The 24,383-nt window shown below is 43.5% G+C and overlaps 1 protein-coding gene across 1 annotated transcript in view; it reads right to left on the reverse strand.

Moving 5' to 3' along the window:
- The window catches only part of agrn (agrin), a 376,705-nt gene that overhangs the window by 119,666 nt on the left and 232,656 nt on the right, over nt 1-24,383 (reverse strand). Inside the window, 5 exon segments of the mRNA XM_084069276.1 lie at nt 8,829-8,934; nt 10,692-10,816; nt 12,474-12,617; nt 15,793-15,957; nt 20,840-20,959. Of these exon segments, the coding sequence (XP_083925402.1) occupies nt 8,829-8,934; nt 10,692-10,816; nt 12,474-12,617; nt 15,793-15,957; nt 20,840-20,959 (660 nt within the window).

The following is a 24,383-nucleotide window of genomic DNA, read 5'->3' on the forward strand; positions in this document are numbered from 1 at the left end:
GGTGCGCAGCGTAGCGTTCAGCAGCCCTGCTCAACTGTGTGCGTGTGTGTGTGTGTGTGTGTGTGTGTGTGTGTGTGTGTGTGTGTGTGTGCGCGTGTGTGTGTGTGTGTGTGTGTGTGTGTGTGTGTTTGGACGAGGGGAGGGCAGGCTAACCCTCAGCATTACTAGGTTTAACCCATTGAGACCTGAAGCCGATTCTACATGTCTCCCAACAGTTTTCTGAAAAACCTATGTTTCTATATCAGTGGTGCTCAATCTTTTTCATGTCAAGGACCCCCACAATTATATGTATTTGGCCACGGACCCCCATCAAAATATCTTGTTCCAGGGACCCCCAGAAGCAAAGATTTGAGTTAAAAATGTTCGCATTAAAAATATATATATTCAAAGATTTGCACACATTTTCACGATTTTTCAAAAATAGCAGATCTACAAGCTCGTAGCGCGGCACTCGGTGCCGCGCTATGAGCTTGTAGATCTGCTATTTTTGAATAGCCCAAAAACTGTAAAATAATGCTTTTTAGCTCAAATCTAAAAATGACACAGTTCCAGGTCTTAACGGGTTAACAGTCCATTTGCTTCCTTTTTTGTCCGTCGGACCGATTTATACTTTGTCGTGCGGCCGGCGTCGCGCAATAGAAAAATAGCCGATCTACAAGCTCGCTGCGCGTCGCACTGCGACACGCAGCGAGCTTGTAGATCTGCTATTTTCTGACAGCACTCCAGAGAAGTACAGAGAGCGGGCGGTATAGAGCGGCGCCGGCTTTGTTCATCGGGGCTTGTCAGGGCGAGGTGCAGTTATCTCTGAAAGGTGGCTATTAAGATTGTTCTGCGGCGGCGGGCTGCGCGCTCAGCGTGTAGGAGGAGGAGTAGTGGCGGAAGTAAAAGGCCTGTGTTTAAAAATGTTACTCGAGTAAAAGTACAAAAGTATTGGCATCAGATTATACTTTACGGTACAAATGTACAAGTGCTACCAAATTGTCAGATTTTGGTTCCGAATAGCAAACGGGTCGCATTTTGCGGCACATTATGAGCTTGTACATCATATATATATATCGAATATCCAAAGTATAACAGTGGTTAACCCATTGAGACCTGAAGCCGATTCTACATGTCTCCTAAATCTCAACAGTTTTCTGAAAAACGTATGTTTCTATATCAGTGGTGCTCAAACTTTCTCATGTCAAGGACCCCCAAAATTATATGTATTTGGCCGTGGACCCCCATCAAAATATTTTGTTCCAGGGACCCCCCCAGAAGCAAAGATTTGAGTTAAAAATTTTCACTTTGAAAAATATATATATTCAAAGATTTGCACACATTTTCACAATTTTTCAAAAATAGCAGATCTACAAGCTCGTAGCGTGGCACTCGGTGCCGCGCAATGAGCTTGTATATCTGCTATTTTTGAATAGCCCAAAGTGTAAAATAATGCTTTTTAGCTCAAATCTAAAAGTGACAACATTAATATATGTTTTGTATTAATAATCCTAACCTGCAAAGTAACTAGAAACTAAAGCTGTCAAATAATTGTATTGGGGTGATATTTCCCCCTTTTTTTTACTCAGTGAAAGTAAATGTACCTCAAAAACTGTACAATAATACCATTACGAGACCAGAGAGGGGAAAGGCAGGTGGTGAAATCGGAAGGGTGTGGGAACAAGACCAAACAAAACCAAAGCGAAAGAGAGAAAAAAAAAGAAAAACAAAGACGAAAGGGTGAAGAACAGAAGACGGGGGCGGGGGTGTGTGTGGAAGCGGGGGGGGGGGTGTTAGAACCGAGCTGACGCTAGTATAGAAGAGATGGCAGTGAAGGATCCGGTGAGAGCGGAATAGAGAAGGAGGATGATGACAGAGGAATGGTGGTGATGAGGAGGAGGTGTATGCGAGAGAGAGAGAGAGAGAGAGAGAGAGAGAGCTATCTGGCCATATGGCCATATGGTGCCACTTGCTGCCAATTTGCCACACAAACCTACAGGTGATGACGCCATATGGGACAGGCCGGTACCACTTGCCAAATGTCGGGGACGATTTTCAGGAGAGGAGGCTTTTTTTTTTGCTGTTACACTTTTACGGACGGGCAGGAGAAAGATCAATAATTTGTTCATGTTTTGGCCGCATAGTAGGTCTCTTATCCTCATCCAAACTACATTTTCATGAATATAATCATGAATATTTCATACTGAACCAAATATATATATTTTTTTCTAAACTCTGAAGATCAAATAGATAAATAAATAAATAACGCATAAATGTTTTATTATATTTTGACACTAAAAAGGCAAAAGGGCATGACAGTCTCATTAAAAATGGATATTCTTAACCCATTAAGACCGGGAACGCATCTGTGTCATTTTTAGATTTGAGCTAAAGGCCATTATTTCACACTTTGGCTATTCAAAAATAGCAGATCTACAAGCTCGTAGCGCGGCACCGAGTGCCGCGCTACGAGCTTGTAGATCTGCTATTTTTGAAAAATCGTGAAAAATGTGTGCAAATCTTTGAATATATATTGTTTAAAGAGAACATTTTTAACTCTATTCTTTGCTTCTGGGGGTCCCTGGAACAAAATATTTTGAGATGGGGGTCCACGGCCAAATACATATCATTTTGGGGGTCCTTGACATGAAAAAGATTGAGCACCACTGATATAGAAACATATGTTTTTCAGAATACTGTTGGGATTTAGAAGACATTTTGTAGAATCGGAACCTCAGGTCTTAATGGGTTAATCCACAAAAGTGTGAAACTTCAGCGAGGGGCGGCCTTCATCCGAGTTACTCTTTATTTTTCAGTTTTAGCATGAAATGTTGTTTGTGTCTGCAGCATTAGCATGCCGTGGCATTGAACCCTGCGCGGCTGTAAGCGCCGCATGTAAACAGCGGGGACGGCTGAGGCGTGGTGCTGAGGGGGAGCGGGAGGGAGGCAAGCAGCAAAATGCTAATTCGCACCCAGTCACACGTGAAATGAGCTTGTGATCTACGGTAACCCCCCGAGCGGCGAGCGGGCGAGTCGAGCGGATCCCCTCAGCGAGGCCGCATCCGGGGAAAGAAATTAAAAGATCCTTGTTGGCTGTCGGAGGAGGGCTGGTGAGTGTTGGCAGTGCATGGTGGAAGAAGTACTCGGATTTTGTACTTAACCCTAGGCGATTCTTAAAAAAAATCTAAATCCTAACAGTTTTTAAAAAATAATGTAAAAAATATTTTTTCACGATTTTTCAAAAATAGCAGATCTACAAGCTCATAGCGCGGCACTCGGTGCCGCGCTATGAGCTTGTAGATCTGCTATTTTTGAATAGCTAAAGAATTCTAAAGTGACACAGATGCGTTCCAGGTCTAAATGGGTTAAGTAAAAAGTAGGATTAGCACGCGTAGAAATACCAGGCCTGTTACAAGTTAAAGTCCTGTATTCAGGTTTTACTTGAGTGAAAGTACTACAGTTGTGAGCTTGTGAATTGGCTATTTTCAAATAGAAGTACAAAATACATCTTAATAGGTTGATGAATGTTTTTGCAATAATTATCTAAATCTACAAAGTAACTTATAACTAACGTTTGGAGTAAAAAAGTACAATATTTGGTCCTGAGATGTTATAGAGTAGGAGGATAAAGTATAAAAAAAATGTTTTAAATACTCAAGTTAAGTAAAATTACCTCAAACTTGTACTTGCACAGTACTTGCAGAGTAAATGTACTTCGTTACTTTCCACCACTGCTCAAGGGGGTTGGGTAGAGAGGAGGAGTCCTTCCTGCCGTGTGCCAGGTACAGGCTTACATCCTACCCTACGTCTCTATTGCCAGGCAACAGAGCAAACTTCTCATTTTCGCTCGCGAACCCACGGCACCGAATTTGTAATCACCAGATGTTCTGGGCCGTATCAAAGCCTCGTCTATATATCCCCTCGTTCAGATTTGTTTTGGTCTTTTGGCACCCAAAAGCTCCTGAAATGAACATGCGGGGACAATTTTCTAAAAAGCCACGCCTCTGGCGCACACACACGGTCTGACAAAACACACTCCGGGGGAGGTCAAGTGTCGCAGAGCAGGTAGACCGACGCTGACGGCTAGACTCAGGAATTCATCCCACGGATTCCTGCCTGCTATAAAGCAGGCGATTCTCAACCTTTTCTGGATAAGGGCCCACTTGAATCCCCACCCATCCGACCACTTAACCCATTAAGACCTGAGGCGATTCTTTAAAAAAAATCTAAATCCTAACAGTTTTTGGAAAAAAATCTAAAAAACAATGTTTTCAAGATTTTTCAAAAATAGCAGATCTACAAGCTCATAGCGCGGCACTCGGTGCCGCGCTATGAGTTGGTAGATCTGCTATTTTTGAATAGCCAAAGACATCTAAAGTGACACAGATGCGTTCCAGGTATCAGTGGGTTAACACGGCAGCCGAATGGCTACCGTGTTAAGTGGTCAGATGGGTGGGGGCCGTGCGTGGGGGCCATTTTCAGAGCACGTTTATTTTAATGATCAATCAATCAATCGATCGTGTTCCGGCTTGGATCAATGGAACTAACGTAGTTTTAGATACATTAAAGTACATTCATTTAAAGATTATATATTAACCCATTAAGGCCTGAGGTTCCAATTCTACAAATGTCTTCTAAACAGTTTTTTTTTTTAAAAACGTTTCATGTTTCTATGTCAGTGGTGCTCAAACTTTTTCATGTCAAGGAGAGCAAAATGATGTATTTGGCCACGGACCCCCATCTCAAAATATTTCGTTCCAGGGACCCCCGGAAGCCAAGATTTGAGTTGCAAATGTAAGCTTTAAAAATATATATATTCAAAGATTTGCACACATTTTCATGATTTTTCAAAAACAACTCAATATATTTTATTCTTATTTTATGGGAGAGAAATAATATGAATGTTATATTATCATTACATTTTGCCAATTATTTGGGGGCCCCTTGCAATGAATATCCTCATCCTCACGGCCCCCCCCAGTTCTATACCCAGCACACAGGTTGGTTGGGATATCGCTAGTGCTAACCGACAAAATAGAGAGCGAGCATTATTCCAAAACCGAAAAAATTCGAGGCACCTGGTGCTGGTTTGCGGCCAACACTACCCAGCTGGCACTGCCACCCGCCTGTCCTCCAACAACCCCCCACCCCCCCACACCCCCCCTCGCAATGTGCCCAACCCCCCATGGTGTCTCTTCAGCCCTGCAATAACGCCGCGGCTACCAAGCCAAACTGCACGCCTCCACGGTGTACATGAAAGCCATTGGCTTTGGCAATCTTCTGAGCACCTGTTACTGCACTCCGCCCCGAGGCGTTTGGAACTGACGGGGGGAAAAAGAAAATTGCTTGTACCGTTTCTAAAGTGAAGTATACCTGCCCCACCAGAGGGCCCGCTGTGAGGGGACCCAAAACACTGAATGATTCAGAGAGGGCCTAGTCCGACCTAGACGGTGGCCCCTAGAACAGGGGTCTTCAACCTTTTCAGGCCAAGGACCCCCCTAGCTGAGAGAGAGATGAAGCAGGGACCCCCTCTATATTGTATAAAATTGTGTTTCAGATTAAACATTTTTTTTGTGTACTTGGTCTGCTCTTTATTCCCTCTACACTTATACCTCTTTGCCAAAAATAGCCGAGCGCGAGGCGTTGTGAGCTTGTAGAGCGGCTATTTTTGGCTAAAGTTCTCCTTAGAAAAAGGGATGCTAGAGTTCAAGTGGTTAAGGTAAAAAAAATAAATCCTATCACACAAAGATTTGGCAGACCCCCTGTAGTAACTCTGAGGACCCCCTAGGGGTCCTGGACCCCCCCGTTGAAGACCCCTGCCCTAGAATATGCCAGAGATATACCAGTTCTAAAATATTATGCATCTTATACTCATCGATGGCAAGAACCATATACACACACTTTCATCCAGTTCTTTGCTTCCAAAATGTTAAGACATAATGATTAGGGAGTATTTTAAAGGTGTACTTGTAACATTTTGCCTCTTGTATCCAGCAAAAAAACAACTTGCAAAGAGCTGTGTTTATAAGTGACGTCGTTCCCACAATCCGAAGGGATGTCTGTGTGTTTTATAAGCAACATCAATCCTATAACCAGGAGGGACGTGGCGTGTTGTTTAGATCCCATAACCCAGAAGGAGGCGTGCACTGTAATTGGCCTTTCAGCTAGTTGTTAAACAACTGCTATGCCATACATAACGATTGAGTAGTATGAGTTTCGGATGTTGCATTTTTTTTTTTAATGCGAAAAAAGAAACCACTCGTACTCGGTCATGAAAAAGTCTTAATCGGTGCTCCCCTGATGTTGTAATGTGTCAGTTTATGTCAGTATTACCAGGCCCAGGTGTCAGGGGGGCCAGGGTTTCTATCCCCCCCCCCCCACCCCCCAAATCAAGGGATTGATGCCTTTGTTGCAAGAGAACCTAATCCCCACAGTGGGCCCAGAAATCAAACAGGAAAAAGTGTCACCATGAATGTTGGGGGGATTGTGTGAGGCTCATGGCTCCAGTCAAAACGGCACAGGTCTGTATCTACAGGGGAGCATCTGTCAGCCTGCGCTCCTCTCTCCCTAAATTACTCTCTCGCTGTCTGACACCGTTCCCTTTCCCCTCGTGCGGGGGGGGGGGGGGCGTCGCTCTCGCTCAATCCTGACACCTGCTGCTCCCGCAGGCAAAACCGACATAAGCGATTCTGTGTGCTCGATTGTACGAGCTTGGAGTTCGCTCGTTCAAAAATAGCCCCCGACCGCGCAGACTCTGACAACAAAAACAGCGAGCAAAATGGGAGGCGTTGGAAGTCAGTGTGAGACGCTCTGCTGTAAACATCTAAACGGGACTTAATTCACGTGACGCTATACGTGACCCGTCCATTGACCTATACCAGGGTTCTTCAACAGGGGGTCCGGGACCCCTAGGGGGTCCTCAAAGCTACTATAGGGGGTCAGCCAAATCTTTGTTTGATAGGATTTCGTTTTTTTCACATTAACCACTTGAACCCTAAAATTCCTTTTCTGAGGGGAACATTAGCCAAAAATAGCAGATCTACAAGCTCTCAACGCCTCGCGCTGCGAGGCGTTGAGAGCTTGTAGATCGGCTATTTTTGGCAAAGAGGCTATAGGTGTAGAGGGAAAAAATAGAAGACTAAGTGAAAAAAAAACTTTAATCTGAAACACAATTTTATACAATCTGGAGTAGGGGGTCCCTGCTTCATCTCTCTCTCAGCTAGGGGGTCCTTGGCCTGAAAACGTTGAAGACCCCTGACCTACACTATATCGTCTCTGTTGGGTGGAAACCTCATATGTCCAAAACTGTTACTTTTCAGGATTCACATTCAAATATAGCAGAACTAGCAGAGCTACAACGGATCTGCTACTTTTGATTCTTTTGTGTGACGCAGCAGTTTGATCAAGTAGGGCGTTAATTTACAAAAAAAACACTAAAAGTTAGAATATGGAGATAAGAGGTTTCTGTCCGATAGCAACGATATCATTTGTTGACTGGAGTCCCTCAGGGCTCTATACTTGGCCCCTCTAAACCAAATCTCTTAGGCTATGTGAGCTTGTAGATTAGCTATTTTCGCTGAATGTTCGCTCCCAGAACAGGGACCTTGGGATTTCAATGTCGTGTGCTCGGCCCTGTGTCCCCCCCACACACCTTTTATCCATGGAATAACCAAATCAGGCATGTATACAAGTAACTACTGCTGCCACTATCACTGTATGTGTGTGTGTGTATAGTATGCTCTCTGTCTCATAGCACTATTACTGTATGTGTTTGTGTATAGTATGCTCTCTGTCATAGCAGAAACAACAGGATGTTACTGGTGCTCATACTGTAGATCAGCGGTTCTTAACCTTTTCAGGCCGCGACCCCCGAAAAGAATCATGTTTGAACTGGTGACCCCCCCAAAATAATCATATTTGAACCCCCCACCCTGAAAAGCACTTGGAATTGTAAGAGTTGAGGCATTACTTTTAGTTTGACTCGGTTCCACGGATACATATTGTAGAAATAGCAGATCTACAAGCTCACAACACGGGGCGCGTTGCGAGGCGTTGTGAGCTTGTAGATCAGCTATTTTCACAATTTGTGCCTCTTACAGTATGTTATTTGATCATTTGTTCAATGTTTGACCAGTTTCTATACTGTAGTATAGTTTAGTGATTACTTTTGATGCAGTAATGGTCTTTGTAAAAAAAAATAAAAAAAAAAATGAATTGGCACTTTACTGTCATCTGGGGAACCCCCCAAAATCAGGTGGGGACCCCTCTGTGGGTTCCGACCCACAATTTGAGAACCACTGCTGTACTGTAGATAGACAGGATAGAACAAAGCAAACCATGCCGTTCCGTGAAACGTGTATTGCACGGGTTCTGGATGTTTGTTTCTATGCGCTTCTCAGAACCTCATTTGGACTCTGCTCAGGAGGTAATACTGACCCAACTTATACTTCAATTTAGAGATTTTTTCCCAAAGTAGCAAAAATAGCCGCTCACAATGCATTGTGAAAACAAAACATAGAACATTCCAGAACTTCATGGGTTCTGTAAAGTTTCAGGTTATGGTCTCTGTCGGGTGGAAACCTCACATGTCCAAAACTCTCTTTTCTGCCCGACAGCAACGTTATGGAAGGCTCTGGGTGACCCTTTGTCGTCAAAAGAGCTAAAAGACAGATGGGCCAAAGAGACTGAAGGCAGAGAGAAAAACAACAGTCTTAGAGAAACAGGGAGATTGTGTTGATTGGAAGGCCTGCAGCACTACTCATTATCTTTCAAGCGGAGCACGACATCCCGTGTGTGTGTGTGTGTGTGTGTGTGTGTGTGTGATGTATGACGGCTTCGCCGGGCCTCACCTGGACACTGGCCCAAGCTATCCACAGTGATGTCCTTGTCCTGCCTGCAGGCGATGGTCCTCAGCTGGCACTGGTCGGCGTAGGTCACCCCATCCGAGCCGCACACCTGCTCCACCGCGACAGAGATGGAGAGAGAGGAGGGGGAAAAACATGTAATCCTCCCCATCGGCAGACAAAATATCACCACAAGACAGACACCCACCCACCCCGAGCATTTGACTTTTTACACCGCGCTCGCTGTGTTTGCAGAGCGGCCATTGCTAATAGAGACGTAACGGTTCACATGAGATTCACATGAATCTCACGGTTCACATGACATAAGGGTTAGAGATGATTTCCCATGATGCTTTGCATGGAATCAGTAGCATAAGCAGTGGTGGAAGATCACGTTTATTGGACTACAATTATTAATCATTAACCACTTTGTGCTGACCTGCTCGAGGTGCCTACAATGACATAAAAAAAACACGGTGAAGCAGCATTGTGCTTCTTTGGACCGACAGCGTGGAATAAACTCCAATTACACCTAAGACAGGCAGCCTCTGTCGATAGCTTTAAAGCACAGCTCAAGACCTACTTCTTCAGTCTTGCTTTTAGCTGATTTTGGTTGATTTTTAAATCTCGGTGTTGTTATCCATGTCCTCCTCACTGTATTGCCTGATTCACTGCCCCTTGCTATTATTTTAATGTTGTTTTATGCTTTTGCTTTTCTTTTTTTGCTTTATTGTTAAATTAGTTGTAACTGTACTTGTATTCTTGCTCCGTAAAGCACTTTGAGCTACATTTCATGTCATAAAAGGTGCTATACAAATAAAGTGTATTATTATTATTATTTTGTACTTTGGCCATTTAAAAAAATAGCAGATATACAAGCTCACGTTCGTGACACACTGCAAGCTTGTACATCTGATATTTTGTGTGTGTGAATCATTTTACATTTTTTAACACAAATCTTCTCTTCCGGGGGTCCCTGGCACAAAGCATTTTCAGATGGGGGAGGGGTCCGCGGCCAAACACGTATCAATTTGGGGGTCCTTGACATGAACTAGTTTGAGAACCAATGCTTTTTTCCACCACTGAGCATATTACTGTAAGGGTGCCTGGAGGCTGGCTACACAGGGTAAACACTGCTGCCTCATATCAGTGGCCTCCTGTGTCTGTCCAATGGTGTCACTTCAAAATTAAGTGACAGGTTATTGTTGTTGACATTCCTATCCACCATCTCCATGGAAACCACAGTACCCCCCCCCCCCCCAACCAGTAGAACTGGAAGAAGGCAGGGTATCTTGTGGCTCCAGCTTTTCATTCTTTATCTTTTTAGGCTTCATATCTGTATTTTGCTGTTACAGTGCTATCATAAACATGTCAATCATTAGCCAAATGGAAAGGCCGAATACTTAGCATCTTCTAAATGTTTTCTGTTATTTGGTTTTATACACTCTTTAACATTAGCATTATTTTACACTTTGGGCTATTCAAAAATAGCAGATATACAAGCTCGTAGCGCGGCACCGAGTGCCGCGCTACAAGCTTGTAGATCTGCTATTTTTTTTAAATCGTGAAAATGTGTGCACATCTTTGAATATATATATATATTATTTTAAAGCGAACATTTTTAAATCTTTGCTTCTGGGGGGTCCCTGGAACAACATATTTTGAGATGGGAGTCGGCGGTCAAATGCATATCATTTTGGGCGTCCTTGACATGAAAAAGTTTGAGCACCACTGATATAGAAACATACGTTTTTCAGAAAACGGTTGGGATTTAGAAGACATTTGTAGAATCGGCTTCAGGTCTTAATGGGTTAACCACATTAACGACATACAGCACATACCATGGTACCGGGTGAATGAGTGACATACCTTGGTCTTGTTCTTCTCGTCACAGTCGGGCGAGGGACACTCGCAGTGGGCCTGGCCGTTCTCCTCCGTGCAGGACGCTCCGTACCGACACTCCAGCTCGTCACATGACGTCGGCGCCTCCGGACCTGAGGAGGGAGTTAAGAACACGTTCTCCCAGGTTAATTAACATCCACAGCTCATTAACATGCAACGCAAACTCCATTGCAGGTTTCATGTCAAAGTATTCATTATGCAGAATGCAGCAAAAGATCGATTACTCTGTTGCAGTAAAAAAAGAGGGGAAAAAAAGTATCAATTTGTGTGTGCGTGTGTGTGTGTGTGTGTGTGTGTGTGTGTGTGTGTGTGTGTGTGTGTGTGTGTGTGTGTGTGTGTGTGTGTGTGTGTGTGTGTGAAGCGTTGAAGCAGCGATGACGGGGGTGGTGGGGGGGCTGAAAGTACATTTACTAAAGCACTAATACTTTTGAGGTACTTTTACTTATCTGACGTATCTGACAGCTTTAGTTACAAGTTACTGTGCAGATTTGATCATTATAGCAAAAGTATACATTAACCACTTAAGTCCTGTTTTATACTCTTGACTGTTCGAAAACAGCCGATCTGCAAGCTCACGGTGCGATGCATCGCAACGAATTGTGAGCTTGTAGATCTGCTATATTTAAAACAAAAAGTGTTGACACATTTTGAACATTTTTAGCACTTTTTACTTGGGTACTGCAAGGACATTTTAATGGCAATGCTTTTGTACTTTCACTCGAGTAAAAAAGACCTTGAATCCAGGGCGTTTTACTTATTTGAAACAGAGTGTTTTTATATTGTGGTATTGGTACTTTTCTTCAACCACCCCCTCCCTTCCCCACCCACCACCCCTACCAAGCTGGCTCTGAGAAGCAGCCTGGTTCTCTTTGTTGTTTGCTCCGACATCACAGGAGACTCCGGATCCACCCCACCCATCATCGCTCCCCGCTATCATGTCAGGCCCAGACAGACCGTATACCGCTATCAGCTACCGGGTGTGACTTGGCCACCTTGCTGTCCGCCCCGCTGCCTGTGTGCCCCCCCCCCCTACAGTCTATTGGCTTCATTAGGCACTTTACTTCCAGTCCATACCCGGCGGTACGCCTTAATGAAAGAGCGACAGGCCACCTCGGCGGCTAAGCCGTAACCTTTCTTTCAACGGGCCGTTTGTTTGCGGCGGCGCGCTGCGCTCATCGGGGGGGGAGGGGCCGTGGTCAGGTTATTACGCCCGATCAATTATTTAGACCCAATTTATATGCATGGTGAAGAAAAAAAACAGCCTGTTTATGCAGCGCAGCAGATACTTTACCCACCGTACTGCCGTACAACACGCTACCCCCTCTATGTGTGTGTGTTGGGGGAGACGAGACGTTGAATAACTGTGGAGCATATTGGGGGGGAAACCTCATAATAATAATTATGTCCAAAACTGTTACTTTTCAAGACACTTGTGTGTACTGAAAAGTATGTACACTACAGTATCAAGAGTATCTATACTTTTCTTTTGGTTTTCGTTGTTCGTTTATGATGTTATAAATGTATTCAGCAATGACGGGGTCAGAACGAAGGAAAAGCAACACATGGTGATCACAGAAGACAGACAGCTAGCAGCAGGCGGCATGCCTCACCCTCCTGTCTGCACTCCTCCTCCTCCTCCTCTCCTCTTGTGTCCCCCCTTGTCTCCTCATCTCTCTTCTCGTCCCCTCTCGCCTCCCCTGCTTTCCCCTCTCCTCGCCTCCCCTCCCCTCCTACCCTCTCCTCTCCTACCTTGGTCACAGCCGTTGGTTCCCATCTTGCTGCCATCGGGACACACGTTGCACTTCATGCCCTTCACCCCCGTCTTGCAGGAGCACAGGCCAGACATCTGCTCACAGTCGTCACGCACCGAACCTGATGCGTCACAGTTACACGCTGCATGGAGAGATAGACCCACAGACGCACAGACACACAGACACACAGATAGATGGGAAGGGAGGAGGGGCGTAGGAGAGATGGGAGAGAGAGACATAGACAATGAAATAGATAGACATCAAGGTCAACATAAAAAATGGGAGACGGGTTGGGGGAAGTGTGTGTGTATATGTGACATTAAGAGTGATGGAGAGAAGGGTAAATGTCTTCTAGGGTGAATTATGTCTCGGGCGGACGCAGACAAAATGTGCGGGCTCGCAGGCAGACACACACACACACACACACACACACACACACACACACACACACACACACACACACACACACACACACACACACACACACACACACACACACACACACACACAGACAGAGTAAAATCCCGAGTGTTAATTTAACTCAGACACTCTCAACTGAAATTTGACAGTTCAGTCACTTACACCAGTGGTTTTCAACCTTTTTCGCGTCAAGGACCCCCAAATTGACACATACTAGCCCACGGACCCCTATTTGAAAAAATATGCCAGGGACCCAACCATTTAGGTCTATTGGGGGTCCCAATCTACACTTTATCATCATTATCAGCGTTCATTTAACTCTGAGAGTGTACAAATGGAACCAAATGGACCCGTTAGGGTCCATTTGGTTCCATTTGTACACTCTCAGAGTTACTGACATGTAAGGGTCAATTTGGTTCCTAACTATTAATTTGGCTGGGGACCCCCTGGAACCCCCTCAAGGACCACTGGTGGTCCCCGTACCACTGGTTGAAAACCCCTGACTTACACCCACACACATGCACAATCACCTAAGTGCACAGTAGTGCATGGTAATACACACATGGCGGGTGTGTGTAGCCTATATTAGGAGTCTTGAGTGGCACGGCACGGCGGGCCTAAACCTAAAGCCTCGTCACGACCTTCCTTTGATGCACATCCCCCTGTCAGGATGAGGGGTTAGGCTGCGGTTCAGAGCGAGGCCAGTCGGCGCCTCCAGGGGAGCAGGAGGGAGCAGAGGATATACGGCAGGTGGAGGTGGAGGTGGAGAAGAAAATAACCTCCCCGGGGGGAGGACTATAAGCACACAGTGTTCCCAGTCTGTGTGTGTGTGTGTGTGTGTGAGCGTCTTTTCGTTTGCTCGTCGGTTTATAGGAGACTAAACCTCGCCCCGCGTATGGCCGCGGAGGAGGCGGGGGTCGAGGCACCCCGCCCCCCCCCCCCCCCCCGGGCTCCGACTGTGGGCTGGAAACGCTCGGGGGATCACAGGCCGTATGTACTGTATGTTCAGGAGGTCAAGCAGTACGGCTGAGTGACCTCCGGGAACTTTAACCCATTAAGACCTGAGGCCGCGTCTGAAACAATCTAAATCCTAACAATTTTTCGGAAAAAAATATAAAAAAATAATTTTCACGATTTTTCAAAAATAGCAGATCTACAAGCTCATAGCGCGGCACTCGGTGCCGCGCTATGAGCTTGTATATCTGCTATTTTTGAATAGCCAAAGACATCTAAAGTGACACAGATGCGTTCCAGGTATCAATGGGTTAAAAAAAGAAAAGAAAAAAAAAAACGTGAATATCTGAATGCGTCTGTCCTCGGCTCTGCAAAAAAAAATAGCAGATCTACAAGCTCATAGCGCGGCACTCGGTGCCGCGCTATGAGCTTGTATATCTGCTATTTTTGAATAGCCAAAGTATAAGACGATGGTCAATGAACGCGTCGGAATATCTCTGTGTGTTTGGGAGGGGTGTGGCCACTTGGCTTCCCTGATTGGCCAACCTGACCCCGTCAGGCTTTGCGGATTGGCCCGGCGCTTTCAGGGTGGCGTTTGTACCGCTTTCGCCAATATAAAATGGTGGCGTTTGTAGAAATTGTGAGATATATAGTATAAGCCTGAGACTCCTACATGGCAATATATGTCGTCTCTTTCAGGTGGAAACCTCATTATACGTCCAAAACTGTAACTTTTGAGGATTCAAACTCAAAAATGCCAATAGTAGCAGATCTACAAGCCCGCGTCTGCTACTTTTGATGCTTTGGCGTGACGCTGTGGTGTGATCAAGTTGTGTTTTTTCGTTAACACATTCCCTGCCAGAGGTCTTTTTTTTTTTTACTTCCCGACCCCAACTGCCAATGTTAAAAACAAAAAACACAGGATACAGGATTTTAAAGCAATAAGTTAACCAAGGAGTGAATGGAGCTAGAAATCTTTGGATGGCTATATCTCTGGTTCTGTGTGGATAAATTGAAAATTGAAAAAAAAAATTGGCAGGTAATGTGTTAATTTACAAAAAAACACAAAAAGTTCAACGATGTACAACGACTATATTAGTTATAGGAGTGTTTCATCCTTCACAACGTGCCCGAGTAGACCTTCATAATAAACGTTGTACCGTAGTGACACACACACATTGCTAGGTCTGACCTCGCACCACTGCACTACCGTATTACTGGCTGCTTGTAAACACGCTGGTCAAGGAACTGGAAGCTTAGGAATTAGCGACGGCGGAGAGAAACTGCTAAGGTAGTTGCAGTTTTTCCTCAGTGGCTCTAGATGAGAGCCTGGGCCAAAACGTGTGACATGTTGAGTGTAAATGGAATGCAGTGGTGGAAAAAGTACTCAAATTCTTTACTTAAGTAAAAGTACCAATACTGCAATATAAAAATACTCCGTTACAAGCAAAAGTCCAGAATTCAAAATTTACTTGAATAAAAGTACAAAAGTATTGGCATCAAAATGTACTTAAAGTACCAAAAGTAAAATGACTAAATATTTGAAAATAGCCGATCTACAAGCGCGATGCGACGCGTTGTGAGCTTGTAGATCTGCTATTTTCAAATAGCCTATGTATAAAATAGGGCTAAAGTGGTTACTGTAGGTTTCATTATATCATAGTTTATATCTGAAAAGTAACTAGTAACTAAAGTTTTCAAGTAATTGTAGTGGAGTAAAAGTACAATATTTGCCTCTGAGATGTAGTGGAGTAGAAGTAAAAGTATAAGAAATTGGAAATACTCAAGTAAAGTACAAATACCTCAAAATTGTACTTAAGTAAATGTACTTAGTTACTTTCCACCACTGATGGAATGTAATGCTTTGACAGGACATAATGAACACTGTGCCACAGACAGCAGACAGCTTATATACGCTGATGAAACAACGGTATGTGTCTTACGCGTGCAGCCGCTCATGTTCTCCGTTACGATGCCGCGGAAGTTCCAGAAGCCCGGCTCGCAACGGTCACACTTCTGACCCCCGACGCCGGGCTTACAGGAGCACTGACCGCTGGTGGGGTCGCACGTCCCCGCGTAGGCTCCGTAGCTGTTACACTGACACGTGCCTGGAGGTGGGGAGACACACACACACACACACACACACACACACACACACACACACACACACACACACACACACACACACACACACACACACACACACACACACACACACACACACATGTCAAATACTACTACACTGTTTTAAGTTTAAGGCCTGAAGCCAATTCAACAAAATGTCTTCTAAATCCTAGTTTTCTGAAAAACATATGTTTCTATATGAGTGGTTCTCAAAATGTTTCATCTCAAGGACCCCCAAAATTATATGTATTTGGCCATCTCAAAATATTTTGTTCCAGGGACCCCCAGAAGCAAAGATTTGAGTTAAAATGTTCGCTTTAAAAGAATATAAATATATTAATTAGCGCGGCACTCGGTGCCGCGCTATGAGCTTGTAGATCTGCTATTTTTGAATAGCCAAAGTGTAAAATAATGCTTTTTAGCTCAAATCAAAAAATGACACAGATGCGTTCCCGGTCTTAATGGGTTAAGACAGGACAATCTACAGCAGTTGGATACAGTGCAGCATTGGCACAGGATAAGCATGACCGTAAACTAAGTCTTCTCATTTTCCACATCACTTCTCTCTACCCCATGCGCACAAAAAGATGTTGAATCTGTGCTTATTTTGTATTTAATTTGATTTGCTTTAATCTTCAGAAGATCTTCCATTTTAATGTGCACATTGCAGGAGACATTTTGTCTTATGTTCTTAATCTATGTTGTTTAGTTGTAATTTCCATTTAGTTTCAAACAAAAGTAGTTGATATTGATACTGAAGTTTTGTGTTAAGATTAGCAATCCGTAACTATTTTGTTATAGTAACAAAGTAACTGTTGAGTTAGATGTTTCATATAGATATTGAAGTTGTGTGTCAACATTAAGACATTATTCTGTGGTACTCTACACAGTACACACAATTTTAATTAAATAAACCATATGCATGATATCGTGTGCTTGTAATTTCTACACCATACCAGGCATTAACAAATTGATGTTCAGGGATGCATGAATGAGGGGGAAAAAATATGAGGAGATGGAGGTTGGGGTATAGTTCCGGCAAGAACTTCAAGACACTTTCACCCCTGTACAGGAGGTAGATTGGCCGCTTGGAGAAGAGAACAGAAGGTTCCCGGTTCGATCCCCACTAGCTCCCCCTGGGTTAGTGTCAAAGTGTCCTTGAGCAAGACACTGAACACTGGTTGGTACTTTGCACGGCTTCCTCCGTGAATGGGTGAATGTGTCATGCACGTTGTTAAGCACTTTGGATAAAGGCCCTGTATAAACGCAAACCCTTTATAGTGCATGATTCAAAACCCCTTGCTTGAATTATAATGTGTCCTCCAATCGTCTGACTCTGCAAAAAGAAATCTGGTCTCCGTTTTGTTGCTTTAATAATGTAATTAACCCCTGGACACCCTGCAGTGTACAGCTTAACGTTAAACAGCGCTTTGTCTTGCTGGGCGGCTGGAGCCAAACCTCAAGCACATGGTAGATCTGCTAATTTATAAATTGTTTGAGACACTTAAACATTTTTTAGTATGTTTACTATACGGTAAGTATACTGTCTCTGTGAGGTGGAAAACGCATATATGTGCAAAACTTTGCTTTTCAGGATGTAGGGCGTTCATTTACGAAAAAAACTAAATCATTTTGAATATGGAGATGAGTGGTTTCTGCCTGACGACAACGTTATTTTGATGCCAGTGCTTTTGCACTTTTCCTCAAGTAAAATACTGAATACAGGTCTTTAACCAGTGGTGGAAGAAGTACTCAGATATTTTACTTAAGTAAAAGTAGCAATACCACAATCTAGAAATACTCTGTTACAAGTAAAAGGCCTGTGTTCAAAATGTTGTACTTGAGTAAAAGTACAAAAGTATTGGCATCAAAATATACTTAAAGTACCAAAAGTAAAAGTACTAATGTTTGAAAATAGCAGATCTACAAGCTCACAACGCGTCGCGACGCGACGCGTTGTGAGCTTGTAGATCTGCTATTTTCAAATAGCCTAGATATAAAATAGGGCTGACGTGGTTAATGCATGTTTTATGATATAATAATTCATATCCGCAAAGTAACAAGTGACTACAATATTGGCCTCCGAGATGTTGTGGCGTAGAAGTAAAAGTGCTGGAAATTGGACATACTCAAGTAAAGTACAAATACCTCAAAATTGTACTCAAGTAAATGTACTTAGTTACTTTCCACCACTGTCTTTAATGTTATATTGCGGTATCGTATTGCCTTCCACCACTGCAACCCGGCAGTGCGTGTGGAAGGCGTCCCCTCAGCGCTTTGTGTAGTTAAGTTATTGGTAGCAGACAAGCCACTGATTATTGGTTAGGGTAAGATAGGGTTTTAATTAAACCGGGGCAACAGCGCTCTGCCATTTTATGTTTACACTTTTATGTTCAATAATGCCGGTGTGTCGGCCCGGACAGCTGGCGGCGTAGCGGTCCGGGCACCTAGGCTGCTTCTGACCTGAGGCAGATTCTACAAAATGTCTTCTAAATCTTAACAGTTCTTTGAAAAAAACTATGTTGCTATATCAGTGGTTTTCAAACTTTTTCATGTCAAGGACCCCCAAAATGATATGTAATTTCAATCTTGTTTTTTCGTTCCAGGGACTCCCAGAAGCAGAAATTTGTGTTATGAATTTTAACAAAAAAGATATATATATATTAAAAGACTCGCAGAATTTTCACAATTAAAAAAAAATAGCAGATCTACAAGCTCGTAGCGCGGCACTTGGTGCCGCGCTACGAGCTTGTAGATCTGCTATTTTCTAATAGCCAAGGAATTCTAAAATTACACGATGAGTTCCAGGTCTTAATGGGTTAATAAAAAAAATACTGGTGTGTCTGTGTTTGTAAAATTGATTTCTGATATACTCACAAGTATAGTAATACAAATGTGTGTGTATGTGTGTGTGTGTGTGTGTGTGTGTGTGTGCGTGTGTGTGTGCGTGTGTGTGTGTGCGTGTGCGTGCGTGCGTGCGTGTGCGAGTGGCCTTGCTGCGGAGCCTATAGCGAGAACCTCGCTACAATACGACTTCAAGGTTTTTTTTCCTTTTCATTGAAACTTGGCTATAAAATACAAAATAATCAAACTAAATAGATTACAGCAGTATCCAAACAAAAGGAACAAGACACAAAACAAACCCTCTCCTATGGCTATGAGTCTGTTTATCTCCCACTGCCTCGGCGCCAATGTAACGTTTCCACGTACATGACAGCTAAGGGCTAGATAGTAATGAATAATAAATCATTATTTTCTGGCCTATTATATAAAAAAAACCATTCCAACAGTGAATCTGCCGTAGAATGAAGCTTTGTCGCATTCAACTTGGATCTTCATTTTCACCTACTGTTGAAGATGTATTTTACAGTGTTATGGCACCGTTTAACCCATTGAGACCTGGAACTATGTCATCTTTAGATTTTAGCTAAAAAGCATTATTTTACACATTGGGCTATTCAAAAATAGCAGATATACAAGCTCATAGCGCGGCACCGAGTGCCGCGCTATGAGCTTGTAGATCTGCTATTTTTGAAAAATCGCGAAAATGTGTGCAAATCTTTCAATATATATATTTTTAAAGCGAACATTTTTAACTCAAATCTTTGCTTCTGGGGGTCCCTGGAACAAGATATTTTGATGGGGGTCTGCGGCCAAATACATATAATTTTGGTGGTCCTTGACATGAAAAAGATTGAACACCACTGATATAGAAACATACGTTTTTGAGAAAACTGTTGAGATTTAGGAGACATGTAGAATCGGCTTCAGGTCTCAATGGGTACACAAGAAAGATAGAGGGAGAAAGAGTAAAGCACGGTGATTTACATATATATATATATATATATATATATATATATATATAGTATAAGTCTTCACTTCTATACCTTCAATATTTATTTGACGCTATACGAGCTTTATGCACGTTCCTCCTCTCAGCTCGATATCATTACATCACCATCAACAGATGATGGCCAATTAGCAGATATATATATATCGTTGCTGTCGGAAACCTCTTATCTCCATTGTCACGGGGCAACCCGTGCCCTATAGACACTAAGGACAAACTGCACAGCTGCTTCCATTAATTGTCTGTCATCAAGCTGGCTTGGAGGTGTGTCTGTTCAGCAGCCAGTGTAGGCTATATGTTCTACCTATCTTATCTGTGTTGTTTTTTTTACCATATTTTATGGTAATTGTTTTGTGATTTATTTGATACCCTGAAATGCATTTCGAGTTTGTTCAGGAATCTGTAATTGTGAAGTCTAACTCATGGGCCATGGTTAGCCTGGTTGGAGTTGATGATGCCAATTACTAATCATTGTGGGTTGGTCTCACCTGGGTATGCAGAATAAGGGAGGCTGGAAATGTTGAGTGGAAAATGCTCAGAGTGGAAAATGCTCGGTTTGCTTGAAGCTATTACAGTAGATACCAGGGGGGAGCTGCCAGGGCCTCCAGGAAAGAGGCATTGCCTGTTACAGTATCTTTATTTCTTGGTTTGTTGTTCTTTTCTTAGTTTAGTTATCAAGTGTTTATTTCTTACTTTCTGTTTTTGAACGTGTATTTTTGGCCAGCATTTATTTCTTTATTTTTGCCTCAGACCTTGACTGTAAAAATCCTGCATTTATTAGTTTTGGAGGTAAATACGATATGAAAAAATCTACATCCTTGGGACTTTGTCGATTCTTTGGAGCCTTGACCATTTGGCCAACTGTTACATCCATATTCCTTACTTGATCATTCAAAACTACAGTGTCACACACAAGCATCAAAAGTAGCAGATCTGCAAGCCGCGAGCTTGTAGATCTGCTACTTTTGCTGTTTAAAAGAATCTTCCACCAAAACCGGTCATCATCAGCCACTTACTGGGGCAGCCGGCCTGTCCCACGCCCAGGGCGGCCGTCTGGTTGTCGGAGCAGCATCCGTACACAGACAGGCTGCAGTGCTGTGGTGCCGTCTGCTCCGTCGGAGACGTGGACGAAACTGCTGATGAGGTGGCGAACAAAACAACAAAAGGAGAGAGAGAGAGAGAGAGAGAGAGTGGGAGAGAGAGAGAAAGGGGGGAATACAAACAACAACATTTCAGTGATTATGGATGTACAGCAGAGGGGAAATTAGCCCATTAAGACCTGAGGCCGATTCTACAAAATGTCTTCTAAATCCTAACTGTTTTTTTGAAAAAAACGTATGTTACTATCAGTGGTTCTCAATCTTTTTCACGTCAAGGACCCCAACATGATACGTATTTGGCCGCGGACCCCCATCTCAAAATATTTTGTTCCAGGGACCCCCAGAAGCAAAGATTTGAGTTACAAATGTTCGCTTTAAAAAACATCTATTCAAAGATTTGCACACATTTTCAAGATTTCTCAAAAATAGCAGATCTACAAGCTCGTAGCGCGGCACTCGGTGCCGCGCTACGAGCTTGTAGATCTGCTATTTTTGAATAGCCCAAAGTGTAAAATAATGCTTTTAAGCTCAAATCAAAAAGTGACACAGATGCGTTCCAGGTCTTAATGGCTTAGACAACACAATCTCTGCAACGACAACAACAACACGCAAACCTTTCCGGGGGCAAACAATGCAATCGGTGTGTGAGGTGCCCCCGAGGTGGAGAGAGAGAAAGAGAAGGCTGCCAGCCAGCCGGCTGCGAGATAACAATTCGATTTTTTGCTTTTTTTTACCCCCACAATGACTCAAAATCAGCGGGAAAACGATGCCATTACCTCCGCTGGAAAACAAGCGACGGTTGCAATTTAGCAGGGGGCTGACATTCGCACACCTCCCGAGACACATGTTCACCTCATTTATTCCTACCTAACCGTGACCCCCCCCCCCCCCCCATCCCAACCTCCAACCCCCCCTCCCACCACCAACAAAAGAAAAAAAAAATAATGCTTTTCGCATTCACTGTGTGTGAGGGAACGGGCCTAGTGTACTGTATGTGTTTGTGATTGCGTGCGGTAGCCCTATGTTGATGTGCGCGCTGCCTGTGGTGGGTGTACCAAGCCAAACCCCCCCAATGCTAATATGACAGCTCTGAATGCAGCAAAAATAAAAACAACTTCCTTCCACAGAGAGCCAGAACTTCCCCGAAAAGGCAAAAGAAAAGTGCAAAAAACACATGGGGGGGGGGGGGGGGGTTGGTGGGGGGGAGAGCGGACAGCTATTTGTTACATGTAAGAGCTAAAGATATTATTGTTCAAACTCTCCCTCGGCCCTGAAGCAAAAAAAAAGCGCAACGCTCGCCGGTTGTGGAGACGGAGAGCAGAAATGCCCTCCCCCCCTCTCTCTTTCTCTCTCTCTCTCTCTCTCTCTCTCTCTCTCTCTCTCTCTATTCCCTTTCTCCATCTCTTTTTTCCGTGTGTTGCTCATTTGGAGTTTGCAGCCAGTGGATACAGGGCCCCATAAATCACGCTGTTACTGGTGTGGATATGAGCTGGAGCCTAATGGTGATGACTCGGCTCGCGCTCCCCTTTTTTTTCTCCACTTGCTTTCCCACTCCAGAGATGGGCTTTGGACACAGTTCATTTAACTTGCCACTTTCCAGCGCTCCATTCTGCTATCTGTACTGAGCCTATTAGGACAAGGGGGGGGAACTTTTAATTTCATATGTTCTTCTCCCCTTCAAGGGGTTTTTCCCCTTCACTGGCCATTGTCTTGTGCAATACAGCTGGCTTTGATGTGCCGTATTACCCCTCTCTCCTCCTGGAGGCTGCTGGACGCCGCATTTGTTGTGGCGTGGCCGAGAAGAATAGCTAGTCGTTCATATGCCTGCAAGGACGGATCTGTTCATGCCTCTTTACGTTTGTATGCCTGCTGCAATGCTTAGTTTATGCCATTCAAACCCGGGAACGCGTCTACAGATGTCTTCTAAATCCTGACAGTTTTCTGAAAACCGTATGTTGCTATAATATCAGTGGTTCTCAAACTTTTTCATGTCAAGGACCCCCAAAATTATATGCATTTGGTCGCGGACCCCCATCTCAAGGGACCCCCAGAAGCAAATATTTGAGTTACAAAAGTTTGCTTTAAAATATATATATTCAAAGATTTGCAGACATTTAAAAAATAAATCTACAAGCTCGTAGCGCGGCACTCGGTGCCTGCGCTATGAGCTTGCATATCTGCTATTTTTGAATAGCCAAAGTATAAAATGATGACAGATGCGGTCCCGGATTGAATGGGTTATACTAAAACAGTGGCTCAGGGGGTCCCTGATTCCCCCGGGCGGCTCCCCTTAGTGTTGAAGTGTCCTTGAGCAAGACTTGAGCAGGTTGAATGCAAAGCACTTTGGATAAAGGTGACAAAACAACAATCGTGGAAAAATGTGTGCAAATCTTTGAATATATATATACACAGTAGTATATGTTTTAAAGCAAACATTTATAACTCCGATCTGTGCTTCTGGGGGCGTCATTTTGGGGGTCCTTGACATGGAAAAGTTGGAGCACCACTGATCTAATGTAGCAACAATAGTTTTTTCAGAAAAATGACGTTTGTTGAGACATTTGACAGTTACAAATATTCGCTTTAAAAATATATACAGTATACTGTATTCAAAGATTTGCATAAACAAAAAACGATTTTTATCAAAAATAGCAGATCTACAAGCTCATACAGTATGAGCTTGTAGATCTGCTATTTTTTGAATAGCCCGAAGAAATCTTGAAAATGACACAGGCGCGTTCCCGATCTTAAAGGCGTTCCTCTTGTCTATAAGCCCTTCACATTGCCACTGTGAATCCTGACCCAGATTTCATGTTTCTCTATAAAAGGACGGCTCGGCAGGCAAAGGCAATCAGCTCCCAGGGCCGCTTCACACTCACATGTTTCAGCATCAAGACAGACAGCACCTTTCAAGCTGCACACACAATGTGACAAGTTTATATGAACACAATCCTTGGGAGAGGAAAAAAATAATAAATAAAAATAAGGGAACGTTTGATACTCTCGAGCTAGAGCGAGGACCCCGCAATGTTCGGTGGAGTTTTCTTTTTTAACCCATTAAGACCGGGAACGTATCTGTGTAACCACTTTAGCCATTATTTTATACTTTAGCTATTTAAAAAATAGCAGATCTACAAGCTCATAGCGCGGCACCGAGTGCCGCGCTATGAGCTTGTAGATCTGCTATTTTTGAAAAATTGTGAAAATGTGATGGGGGTCCGCGGCCAAATACATATCATTTTGGGGGGTCCTTGACAAGTTTGAGAACCACTGATTATTTAAGTTTTTTCAAAAAAACTGTTTTAGAAGAGATTTGTAGAATCCCCCAGAAGCAAAGATTTGAGTTAAAATGTTTGCTTTGAAAAATAATATATATTCAAAGATTTTCTAAAACTTTCAAACGATTTCCCCCCCAAAAAAATAGCAGATCTACAAGCTCATAGCGCGGCACTCGGTGCCG

Source organism: Gymnoscopelus microlampas (genome assembly GCF_963454915.1).
Source record: "Gymnoscopelus microlampas genome assembly, chromosome: 10".
NCBI lineage: Eukaryota > Metazoa > Chordata > Actinopteri > Myctophiformes > Myctophidae > Gymnoscopelus > Gymnoscopelus microlampas.